A 21,893-nucleotide genomic window follows, 5' to 3' on the forward strand; every position below is an offset into this window, starting at 1 on the left:
AGCAATAGATAACCATACATATGAAGTTGTTTGGAAGAAAATATACCGAAATGCTAACAGTGGTTACATCTGGGTGCTTAGATTAGGGGTATTGTTTCTCTAGATATGAAATAGCTTCTGATATGCTTACAATATACATAATGACAGAAAGTCTTAAAATTTTAAAGATACCGGATGAAAAACTGGTTGCCAAATCTGAACCCTCCACACACCCAGGTTTTGGTTCCTACCCTGTGCCAAAACCAGAAACTAAGCCTGCAAGGCAGCTTTACCTCCAGTCGAGTCAACATCATCCTCAAACATTTTCTCCATCTTGACCATGTGTAGCTGGGTAAACAGTTGAGACTCATGATGGCTAAGAGTGACAGTTGATGCTGGGGAACTAAGAACCTCCTCATTCTTCTGGAATCCACCTGGGGTGGATGCCTGAAACAAAGAAGACTTCAAAAACTGGGGAGGGAGAGGGTTGATTTCCTGAGCTAAACACTTCTAAGCACATCTTATTGAAATAAACTCTTTGGGGGAGGACAGGGTATGCAGGGTTACAGTGAGGCAAACAAATAAATCTTAACCACTTTTAGACCTAGGAAGACCAAGAAAGCTCTCCTGACTTTGGGGAGCTACTGTTCCCCTTTTGCAGATGCCATGACTGAGGCTCAGTGAGATTAGCAGACATAAGCCAAGGTCTCATCTCACACAGACCAGGACTCCAATTTATAAGGTGCTTCCATTTATAACTATATTGTCTCAGTCTTCAGTGCTGATAATTCAAGACCCTAAGGAATCCAGCTCCATCTTCTCCAGCCAGTTTGATTTGGTCAGGAGCATCCCAGACCCCTACCTAAGTAAGGGTCAGATCAGATCATCTGCACACATATCAAAGCTCCTGACAGGGACATTCTGCTTCCTCTTCCCACTTGTCTCCCTACACCCCCCACATAGCCTATCCCAACCTCAACAATGAATGCCTCCTCTCAGTAGCCCTACGTACACTTAGCACAATGCTTCTTCAGATCACCAAAAGCTCAGGTCATCAAAAGCTGCTTTCCTCAAAAGGAGTGGACCATGGGATAACCATTGAGTGTTTGTTGCTCACTGAAACGTGCTGCACTGAGTCTCAGGCATTCAAAAAGACTAGTTCAAAAAGCCAAAACCAAGGTGGAAGTTGGGTGGCTCACTCTCCCAGTCCAACCCCACTAAATGAGCAAACGTGCTCATCCTCATGTGAGTGAATTCTATTCATTCTCTCATGGTCTGCACACATTTGTTGAGTGCCACAGACTGTGGATACATGAGTGAATATAGTGAAGACTGGCCTTCCTGGAGCCCAGTGTATGAGCTAGTCTGTACTCCTGCAGCCACGCAGGCCCCAGGTTAGACATCTCAGTACCATCTTTGGCTCTTCCCTTCTCCTATGCACTCTTACTGTCCCTCCAGCTGATTCTTACTGTGATACTTCTCCTACACATAAGCCGTGCTCCCCTACATTCCTGGTCCACCCCAAACACTGGCCTTGTGCTGGAACAAGTACAAGGATGTTCCCAAACTGGGACTAGAGTTTGGCGTTCTTTTCCACTCCCCCTCCCCACATTGAGATCAATCACCCTCTGGGAGGCAAATCTGATTATATCTTTACCCCACCTCTTGACACTTTTCAGGCAACTACCGCCACACCCTACTCTTGAGTGTGGCATTCAAAACCCTTTGCATCGTAACCCTGATCTTTCTAGTTTCACTGCACACACCATGGTCTGGGCACACCAAATGCTCTCCACCCTCCCCAAACACAGCAAGCATTCCACTCTTACTCACATGTTCCCTCTATGCAATGCAGACCACTTCCCCTTGATGTGAACTCCTACCCACTCTTCAAAGCCTGGCTCAAATGACACTTCCTCTAAGGAGTTTTTCCAGAACTTTCAGGGGACCATCATCCTTGCCAACTCCATGCTCCTAAACTCTGTTCACATCTGCCATACATGCATGAATGTCAGTCTGTATGTGTAGACAGAACAGTGTGATGGGAAACACATGGCTGTAAAGAGTTCTGGGTTAGAATTCTGCCTGGCTCCCTACTTCCAAGCTAATTTACCTTGGGCATATCATATCACTTCTCTGAGTCGCATTTCTCATCTGCAAAACAGAGACCCGTAGTGCCCACCTTGCAGGGTTGCAGTGGTATCTAAATGACCCCCAAATATACTGGCAGGCTCCACAGGCTGTAGTTACACACTAAATGATGGCTCTTGTGTTTACTCTGGTCTCCTAGTAAGCTCTTTGAAGGCAAGGGCATTATTTAGTTTATCTGAATTTAATCTTAATTTGTATTAATAATCCCTCTATTCCCAGCCCCAAGCATACAACAAACACTAAATACTTATCTCAGGCATGATAGTAATTTGTACAGCCTATCCCACCACTGCCACAACTTAGCTGGACAAAATTAAGGATAGTCCCTATAGAGACTGCAAATTGGTAGCCTCAGATTTGTTGTATCTGGCCAATATACTGCTTTAAAAGGGAAAACCTGCCTGCTGCCATGCACAGGTAAGTTACCTACGTGGCCTTGTGAATATCTGAGTTCGTTACCCTGGCGCAGAGACTGATAACTGATAAGACTTCTGAGCTGATGAGCGACATCTGGGCAGCTCTGGAACGCCCCTCCCCTTCACCAACCTCTAATGGTTTTCTTACCTCTTGAGACTGAGGGCTCTCTCTTAAGTCCTCAGAAGACGATGGTTTTGACCTAGAATAGGGAATCATGATCACTTTACTCCAACCTTCTACGAACATATGAGAGGCTGAGCTAGCTAGGTCCCTCCCAAGAGGGTGGAAAAGAAGTTAGGGTCGGGTAGGGGGGTGCTGCCTTGACCCACAGATACCCCCAGCACGCATTTGATGAGCAACCCTTTTCCCCTAGGAGCTCCTCCCCAGGAAGGTTTCCCAAGCCAGTCCCTGTGAGCCTTCATTTCCCTGATGAGGAGGAGTTGTCCTACTGAAGCCCTGAGGCCTCTCAAGTGAATGCCAGAGGCTTCCTAAAGCAGGCCACACTTTGTACAAAATTCGGAGGGGCTTAGGTGGCCATGCAGTTAGAAGATCTACTACAGTTCACATATCGGGCAGGCACACGTCCACGGAGTCAGACACAAGTCCAGAGGTGGGGAAGGCTGGCCCCACTTGGCACTGCATACACCCCCGACCTGCCCTCCAGTGTGCCTGGAGGGAGGACAGAACCCTCCTCACTGCAATATGGCATCACATAAGAGTGTGGGACAGGTCTGGCCCACGGAGGCCTCCTCTGAGGTTAGAAAGGGCGGATTTCTGCTGGGTCAGTGGCTCCTCCATGTAAGATGGAAGCTAGCACTTTGTTAGGATTACTGGAGTGCCAAATTGTCTAGCCAGCAAGAACCCAAAGAGCACTTTAGGATGGCAGGGGAATGACCAGGATAGAGTCAAGCCCCAACAGGCTCAGTTCATCAGCCAATGAACCAGCTTGGCTTGACAAAGGGCTCCTAGAGGTGCGTGGAGGAGAGGAATAGTGGGAGAGAAGAGATGAAAGAAAAACGGAAGCAAAATGTACAATCTCAGGGCGCCTGGGTGCGTCAGTAGTTTGAACATCTGCCTTCAGCTTGGGTCATGATCCCAGGATGCTGAGATGGAGCCCCGTGTCAGGATCCCTGCTCAGCGGGGAGTCTGCTTCTCCCTCTCCCTCCATCCTTCTCCCTGCTTGTACTCTCTGTGTGTCAAATGAATAAATAAAATCTAAAAAAAAAAAGAAAGAAAAAAAAGAATGTAGAATCTCCAGTATTTCGCCAGGGAGTCTGAGCAGGATGAAGGGCAATTATGGAAATTTATCGTATAAGTGGAGGGAAGATTGAAGACTGGCCAACAGTGTCCCAACCTAAGTTGTCTTGGCAACAGCTCAGATATAAAAAGCAAAGGAGAGAAAAGAGCCAAAGGAAAGGAGATTTGAAAGCCAAAAACCAGGGTAACTAAGGGAAATGCCAAGAACATTTCCAGGAAAGGCAGCAAGGAGAGAAAGTGGCTTCATGCATGTGATGCTGGGCTGTCCAATTAAAAAGGAGAAACAAATACCAGGAAATATGGGGGTCTGAAACTGACAATTGGCTACATTTAGGGAATAGAAAGGGGAAACATACAAAAGACAGGAGGAAGAGATGCCTCAGAGTGGACCAAGATGGTAAGAAAAAGACAAGGTCCCTAAACATGGCCATTAAAGGTCACAGAGGAAAAAGGCTGCAGGAATGGACTGATAGGTCTGCTTCTGTTAAGAATATTATGTATGTATATGTTGGCACAGACATAGAAAGATGTCTGGAAAAATGCACTCCAAATTTAATGGTGGATATCTCGAGTAGGTGAGATTATGGGGGATTTTTATAGTCTAAATTATGCATTTCTCCAATTTTTTAAAAGATATTTATTTATTTTATGTATTTTAGATGGAGAGAGAGAGAGAGAGAGAGAGGGAGAGGCAGACCCCTGCTATGCAAGGAGCCTGATGCAGGGCTCTATCCCCAAACCCTGGGATCATGACCTGAGCCAAAGGCAGACACTTAACTGACTGAGCCACCCAAGTGCCCCACATTGCTTTTTTTTTTTTTTTTACTTATTTATTCATGAGAGACACAGAGAGGGAGAGAGAGAGAGAGAGAGGCAGAGACACAAGCAGAGCAATAAGCAGGCCTCACGCAGGTAGCCTGACGTGGGACTCGATCCCAGGTCTCCAGGATCACACCCTGGGCTGAAGGCGGCGCTAAACCACTGAGCCTGGGCTGCCCCGTTGCTCCGTTTTTAATTAACCTGCTTCTCCCTCCGCCTGTGTCTCTGCCTCTCTCTCTCTCTCTGTGACTATCATAAATAAATAAAAATTAAAAAAAAAAAAAAAAAAAAAGAAAACACTCATGGCAATCCTTAGGATTTATTTTGGTGGAGTAGATCAAGTGGTGGTTAGCAATTTACATCACTCTTCTGTGAAAGACCACGGGGCAGGAGTGGTTGCTGCAGCAGCATTCATAGCAGAAAAAAAAAATAAGGTAAATGGCTATGGAAGAGGAATGGATGAGTGCATCAATACACCTACACTCAGAACATCCCCCCAAGCACCCTAAAGGATGAATCTTGCCTTTAGCAGATGACTAGCAGGGATTTCCATAAGGTGCTAATAAATACTAATAAGACGCAAAAAAGAGTGCACAGTATAACTATTTTTATGAACAAATGACAGATAGGTATGTATTTACACACACAAGAACATGTGTGAATGTATACACACATACATACACATAATTGTAAACAGGACTACATTTAACGATTATGGGGCTGAGAATAAGAGAATAAAAAAAAAAGAAAGAGAGAATATAGGTCCACACAGCAAGTCTTTTTAAGTACTTAGAAATCAATATACTATTAAATAAAACACACTCTATTCTGCTACCTTGACAAATACATTCCATAACAACCTGGAAAACCAGGTTCAAATTTAGAATTCCTTAACTTCTCAGCTAAGTGCCAGAATTTGACAGTGCGGAGAGAGCCAGCCCCCAAGTCCTCTGCCCGCCCAGCACACCTGATTCACCCTGATTAAGTGGCTTGTGGCTGGTGGCAAGTCAACAAGACACCTTACCTCCACTGTTCCATGGCCACCTCAAACCTAGTGGGCTGCCCTCAAAAATGATGCACTGGGCAACAGGCCACAGAGAATCAGATTCAAAGCACTTTGGGCAGGAGAACTCCAGGATTTAGAGCTGTGGGAGCTAGGAGGTGAAGAGGGGGCTCTAAGGGCTATTAGAAGGACCACTGGTGAAATATGAACATGGACTCTATATTCTTAGTTAATAATTGGATTAATGTTGTTTCCTGCTTTTGACTACTGTACTGTGGTTTTAAGAGAGAAGGTCCTTGTTTTTGTTTTGTTTTGTTTTTAAGATTTTACCATTTATTCATGAGAGGCAGAGAGAGAGAGACAGAGACATCAGCAGAGGGAGAAGGCGGCTCCCCATGGGGGGGGGCCTGATGCAGGACTGGATCCGGGAACCCCAGGATCATGACCTGAGCCAAAGGCAGATCCAACCACTGAGCCACCCAGGAGTCCCATGAGAACGTCCTTGTTCTTAGGAAATACACACGAGTATTTCAGGGCAAAGAGGCACGACATAATTTATTCTCAGATGTTCAACACACATATAGAATGATAAAGCAAAGTGTTTACAATTAGTCAATCTGGACAAAGGGGAGTTCTTTATAATTATTCCTAAAACTACTTAAATATTTTTAATTATTTCCAATTACTAAGTTTCCTAAGTGATAAGTATGTACCTCATCAAAACACACTTCTCTGTGTACGTCTATGGACTGAAACAAGTTTAAAAATACTGGTTGAGGACAAGAGACATCCAAGAAAGAGCCAAGAGTAAGAATAAGAAGCAGAGAGACGTATTAGCCCTCTACTCCTGAAGGGGGTGGGGGGGAACTGAGATGTAGAATTAAATTTCTAGGGGCACCTGGGTGGCTCAGATGGTTAACTATCTGCCTTCAGCTAAAACCATGATCTCAGGGTGTTGGGATCGAGTCTCACATCGGGCTCCCTGTCTGGTGGGGAGTCTGCTTCTCCCTCTGCCGTTCCCCCCTGCTCATGCTCGCTCATGAATAAATAAAATCTTAGAAAAAAATTACATTTCTATTTAGCATTAGAGAACAGGTTAAGATGGGGAGACATCATCCCCATTGGCCTTTATCTACTCCCTCACATTTACTGGTTCTGGGGGAAGTGGAGGGGTGGGGCAGGACACAAACCTGGAAACAGGCGAAGGTGGATGGGACAGCCACTAGGGGAGCATGCTAGGGATGGGAAGAGAGTCACTGGTTTGAGGAATTAGTTTGTAAGAAATCATGGGCAGATGACTTAAGACCAAATGCATTCCAGCTGTCCTGGAAACAGTTACTAGATGCCCTCTTGTTCAGCCTTTGGTTGCAGGCAAACGTATCTCAGGACCCACATGTCCAATCTTGGGGAGACAACTTTAACCCAAAACCCTCACTCACCCTGACCCAAGCTGTTCTTCCCAAGTAACCTTGCTGGCTATTTTTGACAGAAATATATTGGTTTTCGACTTCCATCTCAACTGAGACATCTTGGCAGGTGTCCCTGAGTCCAAACTAGCTCCTCTGTGAAGTCATTGTGGAACTCCAAGGGCTTCCACCTGACTAGTCAGTTGGCCAAGTTTAGAATGAGGAAAATGAGATAATTCCATGTGCAGAACACAAAACAGAACATCGGAATCCATCCCACAAACCATACCACACAGCCATCTTTCATCCAATTTGAGACATTCTCTTTATTGACAAAGTTGAACTTACAGCGATGACATGAGCTACAGCACACACAGCCAGGACAAGTATGAGTACAAAATGGCCCATAAGACATATATAGCACAGTGCCCATCTCTCACACAAACTGTAGAAAATGCCAGGGAGCTTTATGAAAAAGCAGGATTCACCAAAACCAAAAAAGGGTGTCAGCACCAACAAAAAAACCAAAAGGCCAACTGGCCCCCACAGTTGGGAAACAGGAAGGCACAGCAGCTCTCTACCCTGTCCTCCATGTAAACTCCAATTCTGTGATAAGAGAAAGGCTCTAAGAGCATTGTGGATGGGGGTCCTTCAATCTAACCTAAGAAAGGCCTGGACTAGATGCAGCACTGTTCATCTTGGTCCATGGCAAAACACAACAGGCTGACCTGGTCAAAGGTAAATCTCTTAGGAAGATTTCAACCAGGGATATAGATTCCAGCTTTAAAGATACCCAAACTAAATCATATTTCGTGACCTAGAGGTTACTAAAATATTACCACCAAACAAGACATTCTCCCCAGATCTGTACCACAAAGACAACATACAAAAAAGTCTGCTCCCATTTCATCAGTAATGGAGACACACTTTTGTCACAACATTAAAAGTGGTTCAATGAAATGTCATAAAAGGTGCAGATCTTTAAAATCAGTTTTATTAAACTAGGTATTTTTTAAACTAGGTATTAATACTAGAAGGATTTACTGGAAAAAGAAAACAAGGCTAATGACCCCTCATCTGTTTCCCACTCATTTTTTGACTTTCATTTTCCAAACCAATGTTACCATTTCTACATATAGCAGTTCCTATACTTGTCAGTTTTCCAATATGGGCCTAAAATATGCTAAATTCTGTCATAATAAATATATTTCTCCTTCCCCGGGAAGAAACATGAGAAAAGGAGGGAAATATTAAGATGCAATCCACTCTTTTGGTAAAGAAGATTCAGAAAACTCCCACCTGAAAAAAGTGAAAATATGACCATCTACTCAACCAAGACAAAACAAAACAAACCCAAAAAACTAAAAACAGAAGTGGGAGAGATGTTCCAAAGTAAAATATCCTAGGGGTGTGCCTGGGTGACTCATTCAGTGAAGCATCTGCCTTCGGCTCAGGTCATGATCCCAGGACCCTGGGATCCAGCCCCCAAGTAGAGCTCCCACTCAGCAGGGAGTCTGGTCCTCCCTCTCCCTCTGCCCCTCCCCACTCTGCTCATGCTTGCACGAGCTCATGCGTGCTCTAATAAAATCTAAAAAAAAAAAAAAAAAAAAAAATTAAAGAAGTAAAATCTTAGACCAACTTCTGTACAAATACATGGAAAAAAGCTCAAGTCCTCCTACCTGAGACTAGTTCAGCACGCCCTGTCAATCCTAAGGAGTTTCTGGTCCCTAACAGCAAGAGATGCCAGGGATGCTGCCAGAAGGAGCCAGGGCTGCAATGACAGATCAAGAAAACTGCTCCAGGGATGGCACCTCCATTCCACTCAGCAGCGAGGTCAACAGTGTCCTCTCTAGTTCTACCATTGTGGGTTTTAAAACATTAAAACTTCTATTCTATGTGTCAATTATTCCTCAATAAAGAAAAACCACAACTTGTATCCTTCTCAGCTTTATATAATTTGTCAACAATTTTCAGATGCAAATTGACAGCCAAGAGAGGCTTTTCCTTTTCAAACATGAATTAAAAAGAGGGAAGTCAGTGAATGCTGGAACTGGAGAGGACCCTAAAGATTAGTATCAAGATCATACTTTCAGTTGAGGTCAACTACTCCTCCCACTCATGTGACATTGCAAACAATGCTCTTCCTGGGGTGCCTGGGTGGCTCAGTTAAGTATCCAACTCTTGAGGCGATCTTAGCAAGGGGTCAGCTTAGAGTTCTCTCCTTCTGACTCCTCTCCACCCTCTCACACTCTAAAATAAATAAATCTTTTTTTTAAAGATTTATTTATTCATGAGAGAGACAGACAGACAGACATAGGCAGAGGGAGAAGCAGGCTCCCCACAAGACAGCCTAGGGGGGGACTTGATCCCGGATCATGCCCTGAGCCGAAGGCAGATGGTCAACCAACCACAGACCACCCAGGTATCCCTAAAATAAATAAATCTTTTTTAAAAGTTTAAAAATAAATAAAACAATGCTCTTCCTATCCATACCACACTAAGAAAAAGGTTCAAATGCCAAAGACTTCACAGAATACCTTGTTTCAAGAAAAAAGACAGATTCTCAATGTGGTCAGTTACTACTTACCCACCTCCTCCCTCGAAACAGAAATACGTCTTAAAAACTAGGGGGGAGGGCAGCCCGGGTGGCTCGGCGGTTTAGCGCCACTTTCAGCCCAGGGCGTGATCCCACGTCGAGCTCCCTGCATGGAGCCTGCTTCTCCCTCTGCCTGCGTCTCTGACTCTCTCCTCTCTGTGTATTCTCATAAATAAATAAAATCTAAAAAACAAAACAAAACAAAACTAGGGGGGGAAATATTAAATCACAGAATTAGAAATCCTGAGGAAATTTTGAAAATTTTTTATTTCATTCAACATTGAATCATTTCTTCTCTCAGCCTTTAAAATTAATAGGGAGGGAGGTGCACATAGAGGAAGCTAGGATAGCCCACAGCTACTTGTAAAAAACACAAATAGTTCATTCAACCATGCAGAATTTAAATTTTAAGCTAAAAACAGCAGTCTATATATATAATTACATGTTTAACTCACATCATTTTGTAGAAAAACGTAAAATGCCCCCAAAAAGGCAGTATTGGATTATAAACCTTTAGAATGCTAAAATCCAAATAACCATAAAGTATGACAGACCTTAAAATCACTGGAACTACTTCAAAATCTTCCAATGGGGCCCCACTATGAGAACTATGAATAATAGGAACATGATAAAACTACTGGCAAGCAAGCAAGGGCAGAAAGGAACCCACAGGTCACTCAAGCCCCAATAGGGTAAGCCACGGATGATCCCAGTGCGGCGTGTCAAGTCTTGTCTACATGGCTACAGCAGGCCCCCTTCCCTGGGATTCACTCTGCAGTCTCTGCGGCCCAGAAGCAGATGCTCCACCTCCTTATGTATGTGCAGAAGGTCAACAGGAGCCTAACACTAGGTCACAGTGCCCACATCATTCATCTGACTTCACCTCCACATGTAGGCATTTCATCATCACATCAAGAGGAGGAGGAATATCGTACATTAAGATACTGAGAGACCACATTCATTTAACTTTTAGGATTTATACTGTTCTAATTATTCTGTTTTCAGTTGTTGCTAATTTCTTGCTATGCCTAATTACAAATTATTTTATTTTAAGTATGTCTGTATAGGAAAAAACGTAGTATATCTAGGGATCGGTACGAGCCACTGTTTCAGGCATCCACTGTGGGCCCTGGAAATGTATCATCTGCAGGTAAAGGGGGACTACTCTATTACCAAAGCTCTCCTTGCAGCTTGCAGCCAGACACAGGTTGAACCACTTGGTCTTCTGTCAAAGCTCTTTCTTTTAGAGTCAAAAAAATTTTTTTTCAAGATTTTATTTATTCATGAGAGACAGAGAGAGAGAGGCAGAGACACAGGCAGAGGGAGAAGCAGGCTCCATGCAGGGAGCCCAATGTGGGACTCGATCCCAGGTCTCCAGGATCAGGCCCTGGGCTGAAGGCAGCGCTAAACTGCTGAGCCACCCGGGCTGCCCAAGAGTCAAAATTTTTTAAGTAGGCAACCTTGAGATCAATACCTGAGCTGAGGGGCACCTGGGTGACTCAGTCAGTTAGGTCCAACTCTTGGTTTTGGTTCAGGTCATGATCTCAGGGTTGTGAGATGGAGCCCCATGTTGGGCTCCACAATGGGCTCCACACTGGGCATGGAGCCTGCTTGGGATTCTCTCCCTCTCCCTCCACCCCCTCCCCATAGTTCTCTCTCTCCCTCTCTTAAAAAAAAAAGAAAAAGACCTGAGCTGAAGTCAGAGGTTGGATGCTTAACCAACTCAGCCACCCTGGCACCTCAAGAGTCAAAAATTCTCTTAGAGCACAGAAGTTGTACACTTTACAATTTCATCATTATTGAGAATTTTTTCAAACTTTCACATGCAAAATGTATGTCGCTGATGCTGAGAAACACTGTGCTTCTCCCTGAATCAAAGCTATCCCTGTCCTGATGAAAACTGGCCCCAGGGGTAATATTTGCCAGAAAGAGGCATTCCTACATTCTTTTCAGATCCAGTATATCAGCTTTTCACAGACCTAAGTAACTCTCTCTGGTCCAGAAGAGATCTTGGAGAAACCATCCCTGCTCCACTCCCCAATGAGCCAAAGAAAAACTACTCTGCAAACCCAGGACACAGGGCATGGAGGAGGACGGTGGTCTCGACTCCTGGTCCCTGGCCTCCTGACCACAGCACTAATTCCTTCATTCATTTTGGTAAAGGTCAGAGAAGGACTCTAGCCACACACTCCCTTCATACATTCAGTCTACCCACTTGTATGCTTGACCCTGGACTTAATAGTCTACACTGCAATGAGTCATGCATTAAGACTGAATCTTAGAACCTCATCTCTGCCCCCTCTAGAAGCTAGAACCATAAAGCCAGCTCTGTTAAGACTTACCCAGATGGGCTAAATCGCACTTCCCAAATCTCATTCTACAACCAGAACTGAAAGTTGAAGACCTCAGGAAATAAATTCCTCTTCCTCCTCTTCCTCCTGCCTGCACGCAGCTTACCCTTACTTACCAACAATGCCTGTAGACTAAGGAAAGTAACTCCAATAAATCAGCATAAGGGGGGAATTTTTAAAAAATTTTAAGGTAAGACATCTGACAGACCTGCAAGCTGCTGACAGATCACTATGCAGTTCTAAATCTCTCTCGATACCATCTACAAAGTTCTAGGCTTTGATGGCTAATCTGCACTGTGTGAAAGTATGTCAAAAGTATGACATCATCCTAAATTTTACATCAATACTGACCACAGGCTCAGGGTCAGTGTGGTTCAGAGTGATTACCTCGAGTTCCACTCTCTGTTGACATCAGCCAGATTTGGATCACCTGCACTAATCTCATTAGGTTCATCAGGCTTAAAGACTAGGCTGTGTTTGTGTACTGTGGTGAACTGTGGTAAACATCACAAAAGGAGCTCCTCATATCAAACCTTGTAAAATACTACTTAAAGAAAAACTCTATAGAGTCACTCTGTTATAACAAAGCTGCTTCCTGCCCAACACCATATTATTTTCTAGAGAGTACACCTTGAAGAAAATACAAGTTTTTAAATCAATGAATTTGAGTTACTGAATCACTGAATTTTCATTTCAAAGAAAATGGTGAAATGTGCATTTATACTTCAATTTCCCTCAGGAAACTGGATGAAAATCATAGTCTGAAAACCTCAAAGAGCTAGACTCAATACCACCACCAAGCTGAAAAAGAAACAATAAAAGAACTTGTTACTTATTTTACAAAGTACTGGAAGCCTATCTTATGCATACCCTCCTGCATGATGGACAGCAGGCACCAAGAACACCCAGCCTTGCAGATCCTAAGGTAGTGATGGCCTTCACTGGTCACTCTCTTTGCCAGAGGTCCATACAAAAACTGTTCTAAACTCTTCTGATCTAGAAATTCTAGAGAATGTCCGCTGGATCTGAAGAACTTATGCTCGGCTTCCTAACATTGTGGCTGCTTTTTCTATCAGCTCACTCTGATCACAAGTACCCAGTGAGGGAGGCACTTCAGGCAGCATCATCCCCATTTGGCAGCTCAGAACAAGAGAGATCACATAGCTTGGAAGTCAAAGTTAGGATGGACCTGCAAGAACTCAAATCTGATGTTTCCCCATCAGAATTAGACTTGAACATGCAGGCATGTATGTTATACAACATACAAGTATGAGGGTTACATTAAGCCCAGGTCACCTGAGCTACAAAGTAAAATGCAGATTTTCAATCCCCTGACTCAATTTCTAGAGATGGACTTTAGAAATAGATTATGTCAGTCAAGTTCCCCAGGTGATTCTAAAGCCCAATAGCTTGAGGAACACCAGCCTGACTGAACCATAAATCCCAATCCAGCCAGAAGACCCATGTTTACCACTCCTCAAGCAACAGAGAACTTGCCAAGCAAACCAAGCAGCTTCCTCAAGTTAAGTGCACCAGTGACCTACCCTGAACTAGTCTTATCAAGACTTTATAGGGCTCAGCCTAAAGAACAAGGTCAATAGACTTAGAAGTACACACAGGATCAGCTTCACTCCTTCCAAGGTAATTTTTCAGGTGACATTACCCCATGGTATCTTCACCAACTCCAAGCACGCCTGGAGGTGTATCCTCTGTAGATCACCAACACATGGGGTGTCAAATTCCTTCTGAAGGTGCACAACACTTCACGGAAGGTATAGTACCATTAATTTCTAGAGGAAGTTTTGTGGATTTAACCCTAGGCAAAAATCAAGTTGGGTTTACAGAGAATCCATAATTGTAATAAGAACCCTAAAAATTATATAGAAAACCAATTCCTACCCATTTAACTTCTTTTCATACTGAAAATGGCAGCAAGTCTCCTTTTGAACTCATTTCTTACGGCATAGAATTTTAAAAGGGAGGGGAAGATGGTAATTTCAGGTTATTTCATAGTGTCAGACTATTAACTGCCTTTGAAACATACTTTCGGGGGGGGGGGACTATCTCCCCATGGTATCCAGCAAGCACTGTCCTGCTGTAGTTCTCAGGAGGAAGCCACCTGAAAAGGCTTCAAGGCAGCGGGGCCAAGCCTTAGACCTCTCAAAGACCTCTCACAGTAACATGAGAACGTCTAACAGCAGGAGGCTGAGAAATGAAATATGAAGAACAGAGAAAAAAGGAATGGGCTTAGAAATAAGTACATTTAAAAAAAAAAAAAAAACAGTGAAAGACTGAAAAGATCAGTCTGAATTTAAGAGAGAAGAATCAGTACCTTACCATTTGAACCTAAAAGAATATACCCAGGGCAAGACAAATTTCAGAAGACATGACACTCTTGAAATACAGAATTTTATTTAGAAACTGTTTAAAGTAGAAAAAAACCCTGTCAAGAAAGACCAGGTGGAAAATGGGTTCCCAATAAAATGGTATTTTAGGGCAACAAAAGTCTAAAAGGCCACAAAAGAGAAATAGCACCACTGTTATTTGAACAATGGCTAGTTACTTGCATTTTTTTGGCATTGTTAATCACTGAATCTGGGTTTTCCTCTGAATTCCACACAGAGCATGCACTACACAACAATTTTATCATAAAATATCTGCTTTCTACACACATTTTAGGACAAGCTACCACCAGGAACAAATCAATACAAATACATCAGGGGCTGAACAATCTCAGTAGTGGGTGACACACATTTTGCAGAATTCTGCCAAACAAAGGAACTGAATAGGCTAGGGGCAAAGCAATGAGGAAGAGTTAAGGAATGAAATATTTTAAATATTAATAATTAATTCAGACACGGTACTGTATCTTCTGCAAAAGAAAATTAACATTTAGTAACACGCTAACGAATTTTATCTCCAAAGAGATTAGTGCACTGGCAAAGTATTCCGATAACAGTGGAGGGTGGTGGACAGCAGGTACCGAGAACACCCAGCCTTGCAGATCCTAAGGTAGCGATGGCCTTCACTGGTCACTCCCTTTGCCAGAGGTCCAGAAAGACTTGCAGCGTGACCACCTGCCTGCTGAACTTACACTCTAAGCAGCAAACTTTAAGGAGCCAAAGAGGAGTCCCCAGTGGACACAGGGAGCAGAAAAGAGAAACATGTTCAATATAAAATTAAAAGACAGTAAAATGGGACATGACCCCCATTCAAATCCCAGAGATGTGGGCAAGTCCCCAAAAGTAGTTGTTAGATTTAGAAACTGGACACACCTCCTTTCCCAAAAACACAATACATAGAAATTTCAGGGATAACTGGAAAAATCGTCAGAGAAATGTTCAATGAAATTCAAGCTCTTCAACATCTCAGGGCTGAAACGTGCCCTCTATTCATCCAGGCAACAATGCCTCTTGTTTCTTAGAGGAGGGATACGATTGGTCAAGGACACCAAATGGCTTTACAGAGCAACTTTTTAAACTTCCCCTTTGAGCCAAGGTCTAGGTCTTTGAGGATTCAAGCAGCCCTGCAAGGCCTGTGAACAGCAGATTCCAAAGGTCCAGAGGTCTGGCCCTTCCTTCCCAGACACCTTGTCAAACATGTAACATCTCCTGTCATGGTACATTTTATATTTTGAAATATGGAAGCATATTTTAAATACTCTTAAGGCATTTATTTATTAAAACGTTCTCTGCCAAGATTTCACATTAGCTTAAAATTCAAATCAGTCTTTACATTTCTCTACTGAGGACTCCACCTCAGTGTATGACATAAAAGCACCTTCTCCAGCAGTGAGTGTTACCAGCATCCACACAGTGAGCCCCCATGGTCAGCCTCTCTGTTCCCCAGGTGACCCAACTAGATGTTAATACTGCTCTGCTACAGGGTAAAAGCTCCTAACTCAAACTCATTGGAAAAGGGGTGAAACTTCTGCAAAGTGCACTTTAAGAAGAGGTACTGTTTGCTCATGAAAAGAAACCAGTGAGTCCTCTAAGAATAATAAAAGGGGATATTTTACAGTTAAGCACATGATTTGGAGTGAAGAATTCGGATGTTGCTTTGCTGGTCCAGGCTGTTAATACTCTTCTTGTTCCTCCTGTGGGCCCCCTTCATCAGGTATCACAAAGCCTTCCTAAAATGGGAAAACGAGAGGGGAAAGCTATTACTCAGCACCAAATGAAGGATTAGTTACTGTGATGTCACTTGTCTCATATTAACAGTCTCTTCAAGTCAGTGACTCTTCCCATCTCTACCACACCCTTATCGTTTAATACTACAAGGCCACATGACCACTACTTTATTAGAGCCACATGACCACTACTTTATTAGGCATGGAAACACATCTCACAACAGTCAAAAACTGAGCACAAGGGCAGCACCGGTGGTGCAGTGGTTTAGCGCCGCCTGCAGCCCAGGGCATGATCCTGGAGACCTGGGATCGAGTCCCATGTCAGGCTCTCTGTATGATGCCTGCTTCTCCCTCTGCCTGTGTCTCTGCCTCTCTCTCTCTCTCTGTCTCTATGAATAAATAAATAAAATATTAAAAAAAAAAAAAAAACTGAGCACAAGCTGATTTCTTAATTATGTTTTCATTATGGTGATGATATCACATATCATATTGTACTTAAATGTGTACAGTCCATTATGTCAATTCTAGCTCAGTAAGTTTGTTTAAAAAAAAGAAAATGTACCCTCAAAAACCTCTGATGTCACCATGAAAGTTCAGTACCATATCATCTCTTCTCAATAAGCTGTCTATGCAGCCAACTTTTCTTTTATGCATTTCTTTGATAGCACTTCAGGACCATGCATGCCACTGTGGGTGTTGTGGGTTTACCTAAAATACTCACAATACTTATAGTAACCTCCAAGACTGACCCAACATTAGTGGCATGGAAATACAGCAGATTTGAGGTTACCACTAATGCTCACTCCAGGGCATTCTTGCATAATAATGGCTATATCACCATAAAAATCAGACTTCTCCTTCAATCACCATCTTATTTTTAACTAAATCTCCACAGCTGAATTTACTTAAGACTCCATTAAGATAATACTCAGACCAGACCAAGGGCCTCTGCATCTTCATCATCTTTGTTTTCACTGAAGCTAGCATAGAGCAAGCCCAGAATAAGAATTTATGGACCAAAGTATCATCTTTTCAGTCATCTGTCTTCATCCCCTGAAATTTACTTGGTAGACTTAGAGAACAGTGTTAATGCCAATATTAATATTACCTTGTATTTGTATACTGCTATACACACTATAAAACAGACATACACTGCAACTTGATGGTACAGACCTTATTAGGTATGCAGATTTATAAAGAAGTAAAGCCATTAAATATTGGACATAGAAAGATACCAAATCCTAAATGTAGGAAAAAAATTAGTCTTCCCTGATCAGCTAGCATGTCATGATTAGTATCACCAGATTCTGCTGTGTAATAACATACATGGATCCCAAGAAACTTGACCATAAAGTACTATGAAGAAATGGGAACCAGGCACACTCCTGAGGAGGAGGAACAGAGATACAGCCATGGGCAGGGGACATCCGAAAGGGGCCATATCATGCCTGGGGCCCTGATAAAATGGGAGACAGCACATCAGGATGAGAGGTCCAAGTTGCAGGGGTGGAGGGATGGTGGGGTTAAGAGCATTTGGTGGCACTCATCACTTATCAGTGGCCATAAACCACAGAAGCAGTGCAAGCCAGCCACCTCCTTGTCCTATTCCTGCCTCAAAGGCTCACAGGCCTCAAGGCAGAGGCTGAGGCTGAGCAGAGGTGCCTTCTGGCTGACTTTCAGAAGTCAAAATCTTTTGATGAATGCTATCCTAGAACATGAGGAGCACCAGCACTGAGTGCTGAAACCAACCAGATAAAATTTACTGTCTTAGATGGCAAAATGGCAAGAAAATATCCTCGTGTCAACACATACATCTGTGGCATAGAGAATGTCCACGATCCTCTGCAATACAGGGTTGTTTTCCCCTTCGTTCTCCTGGCAAATCAATTCAATGTTTCTTAGCTTTCCAAAGTAGAAATCTCTCTCTTTCTCCAAGTCTTCGACGGTAAGTTTCAATACATTGACCTGCGTAAGACATTAAAAAGGATAAGATACTAAGCATTCATGTACCAACAACATATCAGACAAACTGCTAAGCTGAAAGGAGACATGGTCTTCCATCACACTCACTAATATGGACCAAAACCCACTTTAGTTTAATACCAGTCTTCTTTCACTCCAGATAAAATAACGTGGCCACCTTGACTACAATATCTCCCAGGAAGAGGCAGGTTACACCAGAAATCATGAGGAACTAAGAATAGATCAAGGAAAGAAAACTCTGGGATCCTGAGACAAATACAAAAGCAGAATCCACAACCTGCCCAACAAAGTGGCTGACAAGCATCAACTGAGTTCTCACCAGGGCACTGGTCAGTGAAATCCAGGTCTTTCTACACGTGGAGGTCAATGGAAAAAAAGGGTCTGGTCCAGAGAAGCAGGGCAGAAATGGCAAGGCAGAAGAAGACTACTGACTAAAAATGACTACGCTAGTCAAAAACAACTAGAAGTGACAGTGGCCCAGGCATGGAGAACTCAATGATTCTCCAGAGGCTACCATATCCTAGGGATGGGAGGAGCAATTCATTATTCAAAAGGAGAGGAAAGAGTCCTGGCACCTGTCTCTCTCCCAAGAGAGTTTCAAAAGGGAGAGAAGACACAGAAGCAGGGAGCAGACCCAGCACAGCCCGTTCCACTGCTAGCTCCAGCAAGCATTTCGCCAGCTCACCACATGTGCTGCAGGATTCTCCAGGCATCCAGCTGAGGGGCTCTAATTCTCACAAAAGGCCAACAAGGAAATAAATCTCAGTGCTTAGGCCGGGTCTCTATCTAGCCAAGATTAATAAATGTCCTAAGACTTCTCATGGCCATTTTAAGCATAGTGCACATCTTCATTCCAAGACATTCAACTCTATGACATGTGAATTTGATTTAACTCTCAATTACAAATGCAAATTACATGGCATACCACGCAGCATAAAATAGTTATGGGACACACAGGCTGGGGCCACAGGCAAGGCCAAGCAAGGAAATCAAAAGTGCAGCTACTGAGAACAATTCAGGCAGCAGGGAATTCTGAGTGCCTGAGAGGCACCACAGACATGTAAGTCCAGCCGTCTGAACTAAAGGCAAAAACTGAGGCAAATAGCTTCTTTAGTTCCCCCACAGCCCCGCAAAGAAGCCAGATATACCCAAAGGGATCAAGTCCTGTCCCAAGGTGGAAAACTCCCCCTTCATAAGTTGTAGTCGAGAAGCATCCAGAAATGAGAAAAGGTGTCCAGAACCACAAGGGCCATTCTGTCAATTACTTAATTTCAATGTTCATCATCAAAGGCCTGATGAAAACAGTCTTTCAATTATTCCTTTATCAACCACAGAAATCACTTTTTTTTTTTTTTTTAAGATTTTACTTACGGGAGACAGAGGTAGAGACACTGGCAGAGGGAGAACCAGGTTCCCTATGGGGAGCCTGATGCAGGACTCGATCCCGGGATCACAACCTGAGCCAAAGGCAGACGCTCAACCACTGAACCACCCAAGCATCCCCCACAGAAATCACTTTTAAAAATAACTGAGAATTTCAATGAAATACTAGCATCACCTAGTAGCCAGCAAAGCTAAATCATCTATTGCCTCTCCTTCTCCCCAAACCTGATTTTACTGCTGCTGTTGCTTCTTTAAACTCTCGGCACCAAAGTGGACGAGGGAATGGAAAGGTAAAACCTGGGGCACCTAGGTGGTTCAATTAAGTGTTTGACTCTTGATTTCAGCTCAGGTCATGGTTTCAGGGACATGAGATCGAGTCACCCCCAGTCAGGTTCCACACTTAGCAGCTCACATTCTCTCTCTCACTAAAACAAGTAACTCTTTAAAAAAAGGGGAAGGGGGGGGCAGCCCCCGTGGCGCAGCAGTTTAGCACCGCCTGCAGCCTGGGGTGTGATCCTGGAGACCCGGGATTGAGTCCCACGTCGGGCTTCCTGTATGGAGCCTGCTTCTCCGTCTGTCTGTCTGTCTCTGTGTGTGTGTGTGTGTGTGTGTGTGTGTGTGTGTGTGTTTATACGAATAAATAAAATCTTTTAAAAAAATAAAATAAAAAAATTTTAAAAAGGGGAGGGGGGGATGGACAAGAGCTGACTGACCCCAGCAGTAGGAAGTTGCCTTAAATCTTCAGTTCTAAGATCTAAGAGCTAGGGAAGAGGCCTTCTAATCACATTAGTGACTCAGGAGGGAAAGGAAGTCAAAAGACCTTCAAAAGGTATGCTACACCTTGGAGTCCATCACCCATGGCTCACTAGTGCCTCCCTCATAAACCCAGTCAAACTTTCTTGGACCTACACATCATCAAGGGCACCAGAACCCAGCCTTTTGGGCATCCCTGTGAGGCCAAAGCAGCATTCCTCCATGACATAACTCATTAAGTAGGTATCCACAGGAAATAATTAGTACACACTAAGAAGTCACTGGCTTTCACTCCCTGCTTGTTTACCCTTTGAGGTTATTAAAACTCTGTGGCTAGTAATCAATGTCACTCTTAAAACTTCTCTTGCAGTAAAGTAATAGCTATAACTTAGGAAACCCAAGAAGAATGCTTTGGACCTGCACTGGCCCATACAAATGGCTATTTGAGTACTTGAAAAGTGGCCAATGCAATTGAGACAGGCAGTAAATATTAAATATACACAGGATTTCAATGACCTAGTACGGTCTTCAAACATAAAATATCTCATTGATGATGATTTGTATTGATAACATGTTAAAATGGTAACACTTTGGATACATGTAATGGGTTATTAGAAGAAATTTCATGTATTTCTTTTCACTGTTTTAACATCCCTAGTAAAAAAATTTAAATTATGTATGTGCCTCACATCTCTGGTTTACGTTCTCTTTTGAACTGCTCTGGACCAAATCAACTAAAAGTAAACTTCTCCAGGATGTCTTAGGAATGCAGAATTGTTGCAGATCTCCTAAGGAAATGGATACCAGTAGGTAATCTATGAGAATACACTGCTGTCCTCTTGCCCCAAGAAGCCTGTCTGGCTCTATTTCCCACATTGCAGTCATGTTCCCTAGACTTCCACACCTTTGCTAAGGGCCACAAATTCAAATACTTCCAAGGGGCCAGACAGATCAGTAAATGAGCCAAGGAAGTTAGTAACAGGGTGTTAAGGTAAGAATTCTGGCAACCTGGAGAGGTCCTAAAAAATCCTTCATATTAAAGAGAAAACAAAATGGAAACCCTGCACAAGCCCAAGTACTCCAGAGAGCAGGATGGGGGCAGCTGACTCAACTCTCAGGGCAGGTCATTTAACCTCCCCCACCACACTGTAACTATCTGTGAGACCTCACAGACTAATGCAAAAGTGAAATTGAAGTACTCACTAAAGCTATGGCAAACCACCACTCTAAAAATGTCAATTATTTTTGTTTTTATTAACATTTGTCAAGACAATCTGACACCTGTGAGCTTTTAAAAAGACACTTCAGAATCTATTTTGCTCTATTAAGACCATGGACAAGAACTATAATAATCACAACTGTCTTATCCATTGCTATTTTCACCATTTATCCTAGACACCACTCCAGGGACCCAAATAATAGCTCATATAATCTGCTCAACTTCACACAACACAGTTAAGTTTAGAGAGGTTAACTGACTTGCCCCAAGTAGAAGTGGCAGAGCTAGGAAAGTCCCCAAATCTCTACAACCCAAAGCCTGTGCCCCATCACACAGGACACTACCTGTGCCAAGAGCAGCAGTCCCACAGAACCTGCCACATCTTTTCCCAGAGATTCCAAGATCAACCCTGGGCTAGCCACCCAGCCCAGGCATTGGCAACACTGT

General features: G+C 43.3%; 1 protein-coding gene across 3 annotated transcripts in view; it reads right to left on the reverse strand.

Annotated features, from left to right (window-relative positions):
• Positions 1-15,637: 15,637 nt before the first annotated feature.
• MAPRE1 (microtubule associated protein RP/EB family member 1) overlaps positions 15,638-21,893 on the reverse strand; it is a 32,226-nt gene continuing 25,970 nt past the window's right edge. For all 3 annotated transcript variants that reach the window (XM_041733550.1, XM_041733551.1, XM_041733549.1), the window contains exons 6-7: positions 17,921-18,073; positions 15,638-16,111 (exon numbers count right to left, since the gene is read on the reverse strand). In XM_041733550.1, coding sequence (XP_041589484.1) covers positions 16,055-16,111; positions 17,921-18,073 — 210 coding nt within the window. In that variant the 3' untranslated portion in view covers positions 15,638-16,054. The remainder of the gene's footprint in view (positions 16,112-17,920; positions 18,074-21,893) is intronic.

The sequence above is a fragment of the Vulpes lagopus genome, chromosome 18, assembly GCF_018345385.1.
Source record: "Vulpes lagopus strain Blue_001 chromosome 18, ASM1834538v1, whole genome shotgun sequence".
Taxonomy (NCBI): Eukaryota; Metazoa; Chordata; class Mammalia; order Carnivora; family Canidae; genus Vulpes; species Vulpes lagopus.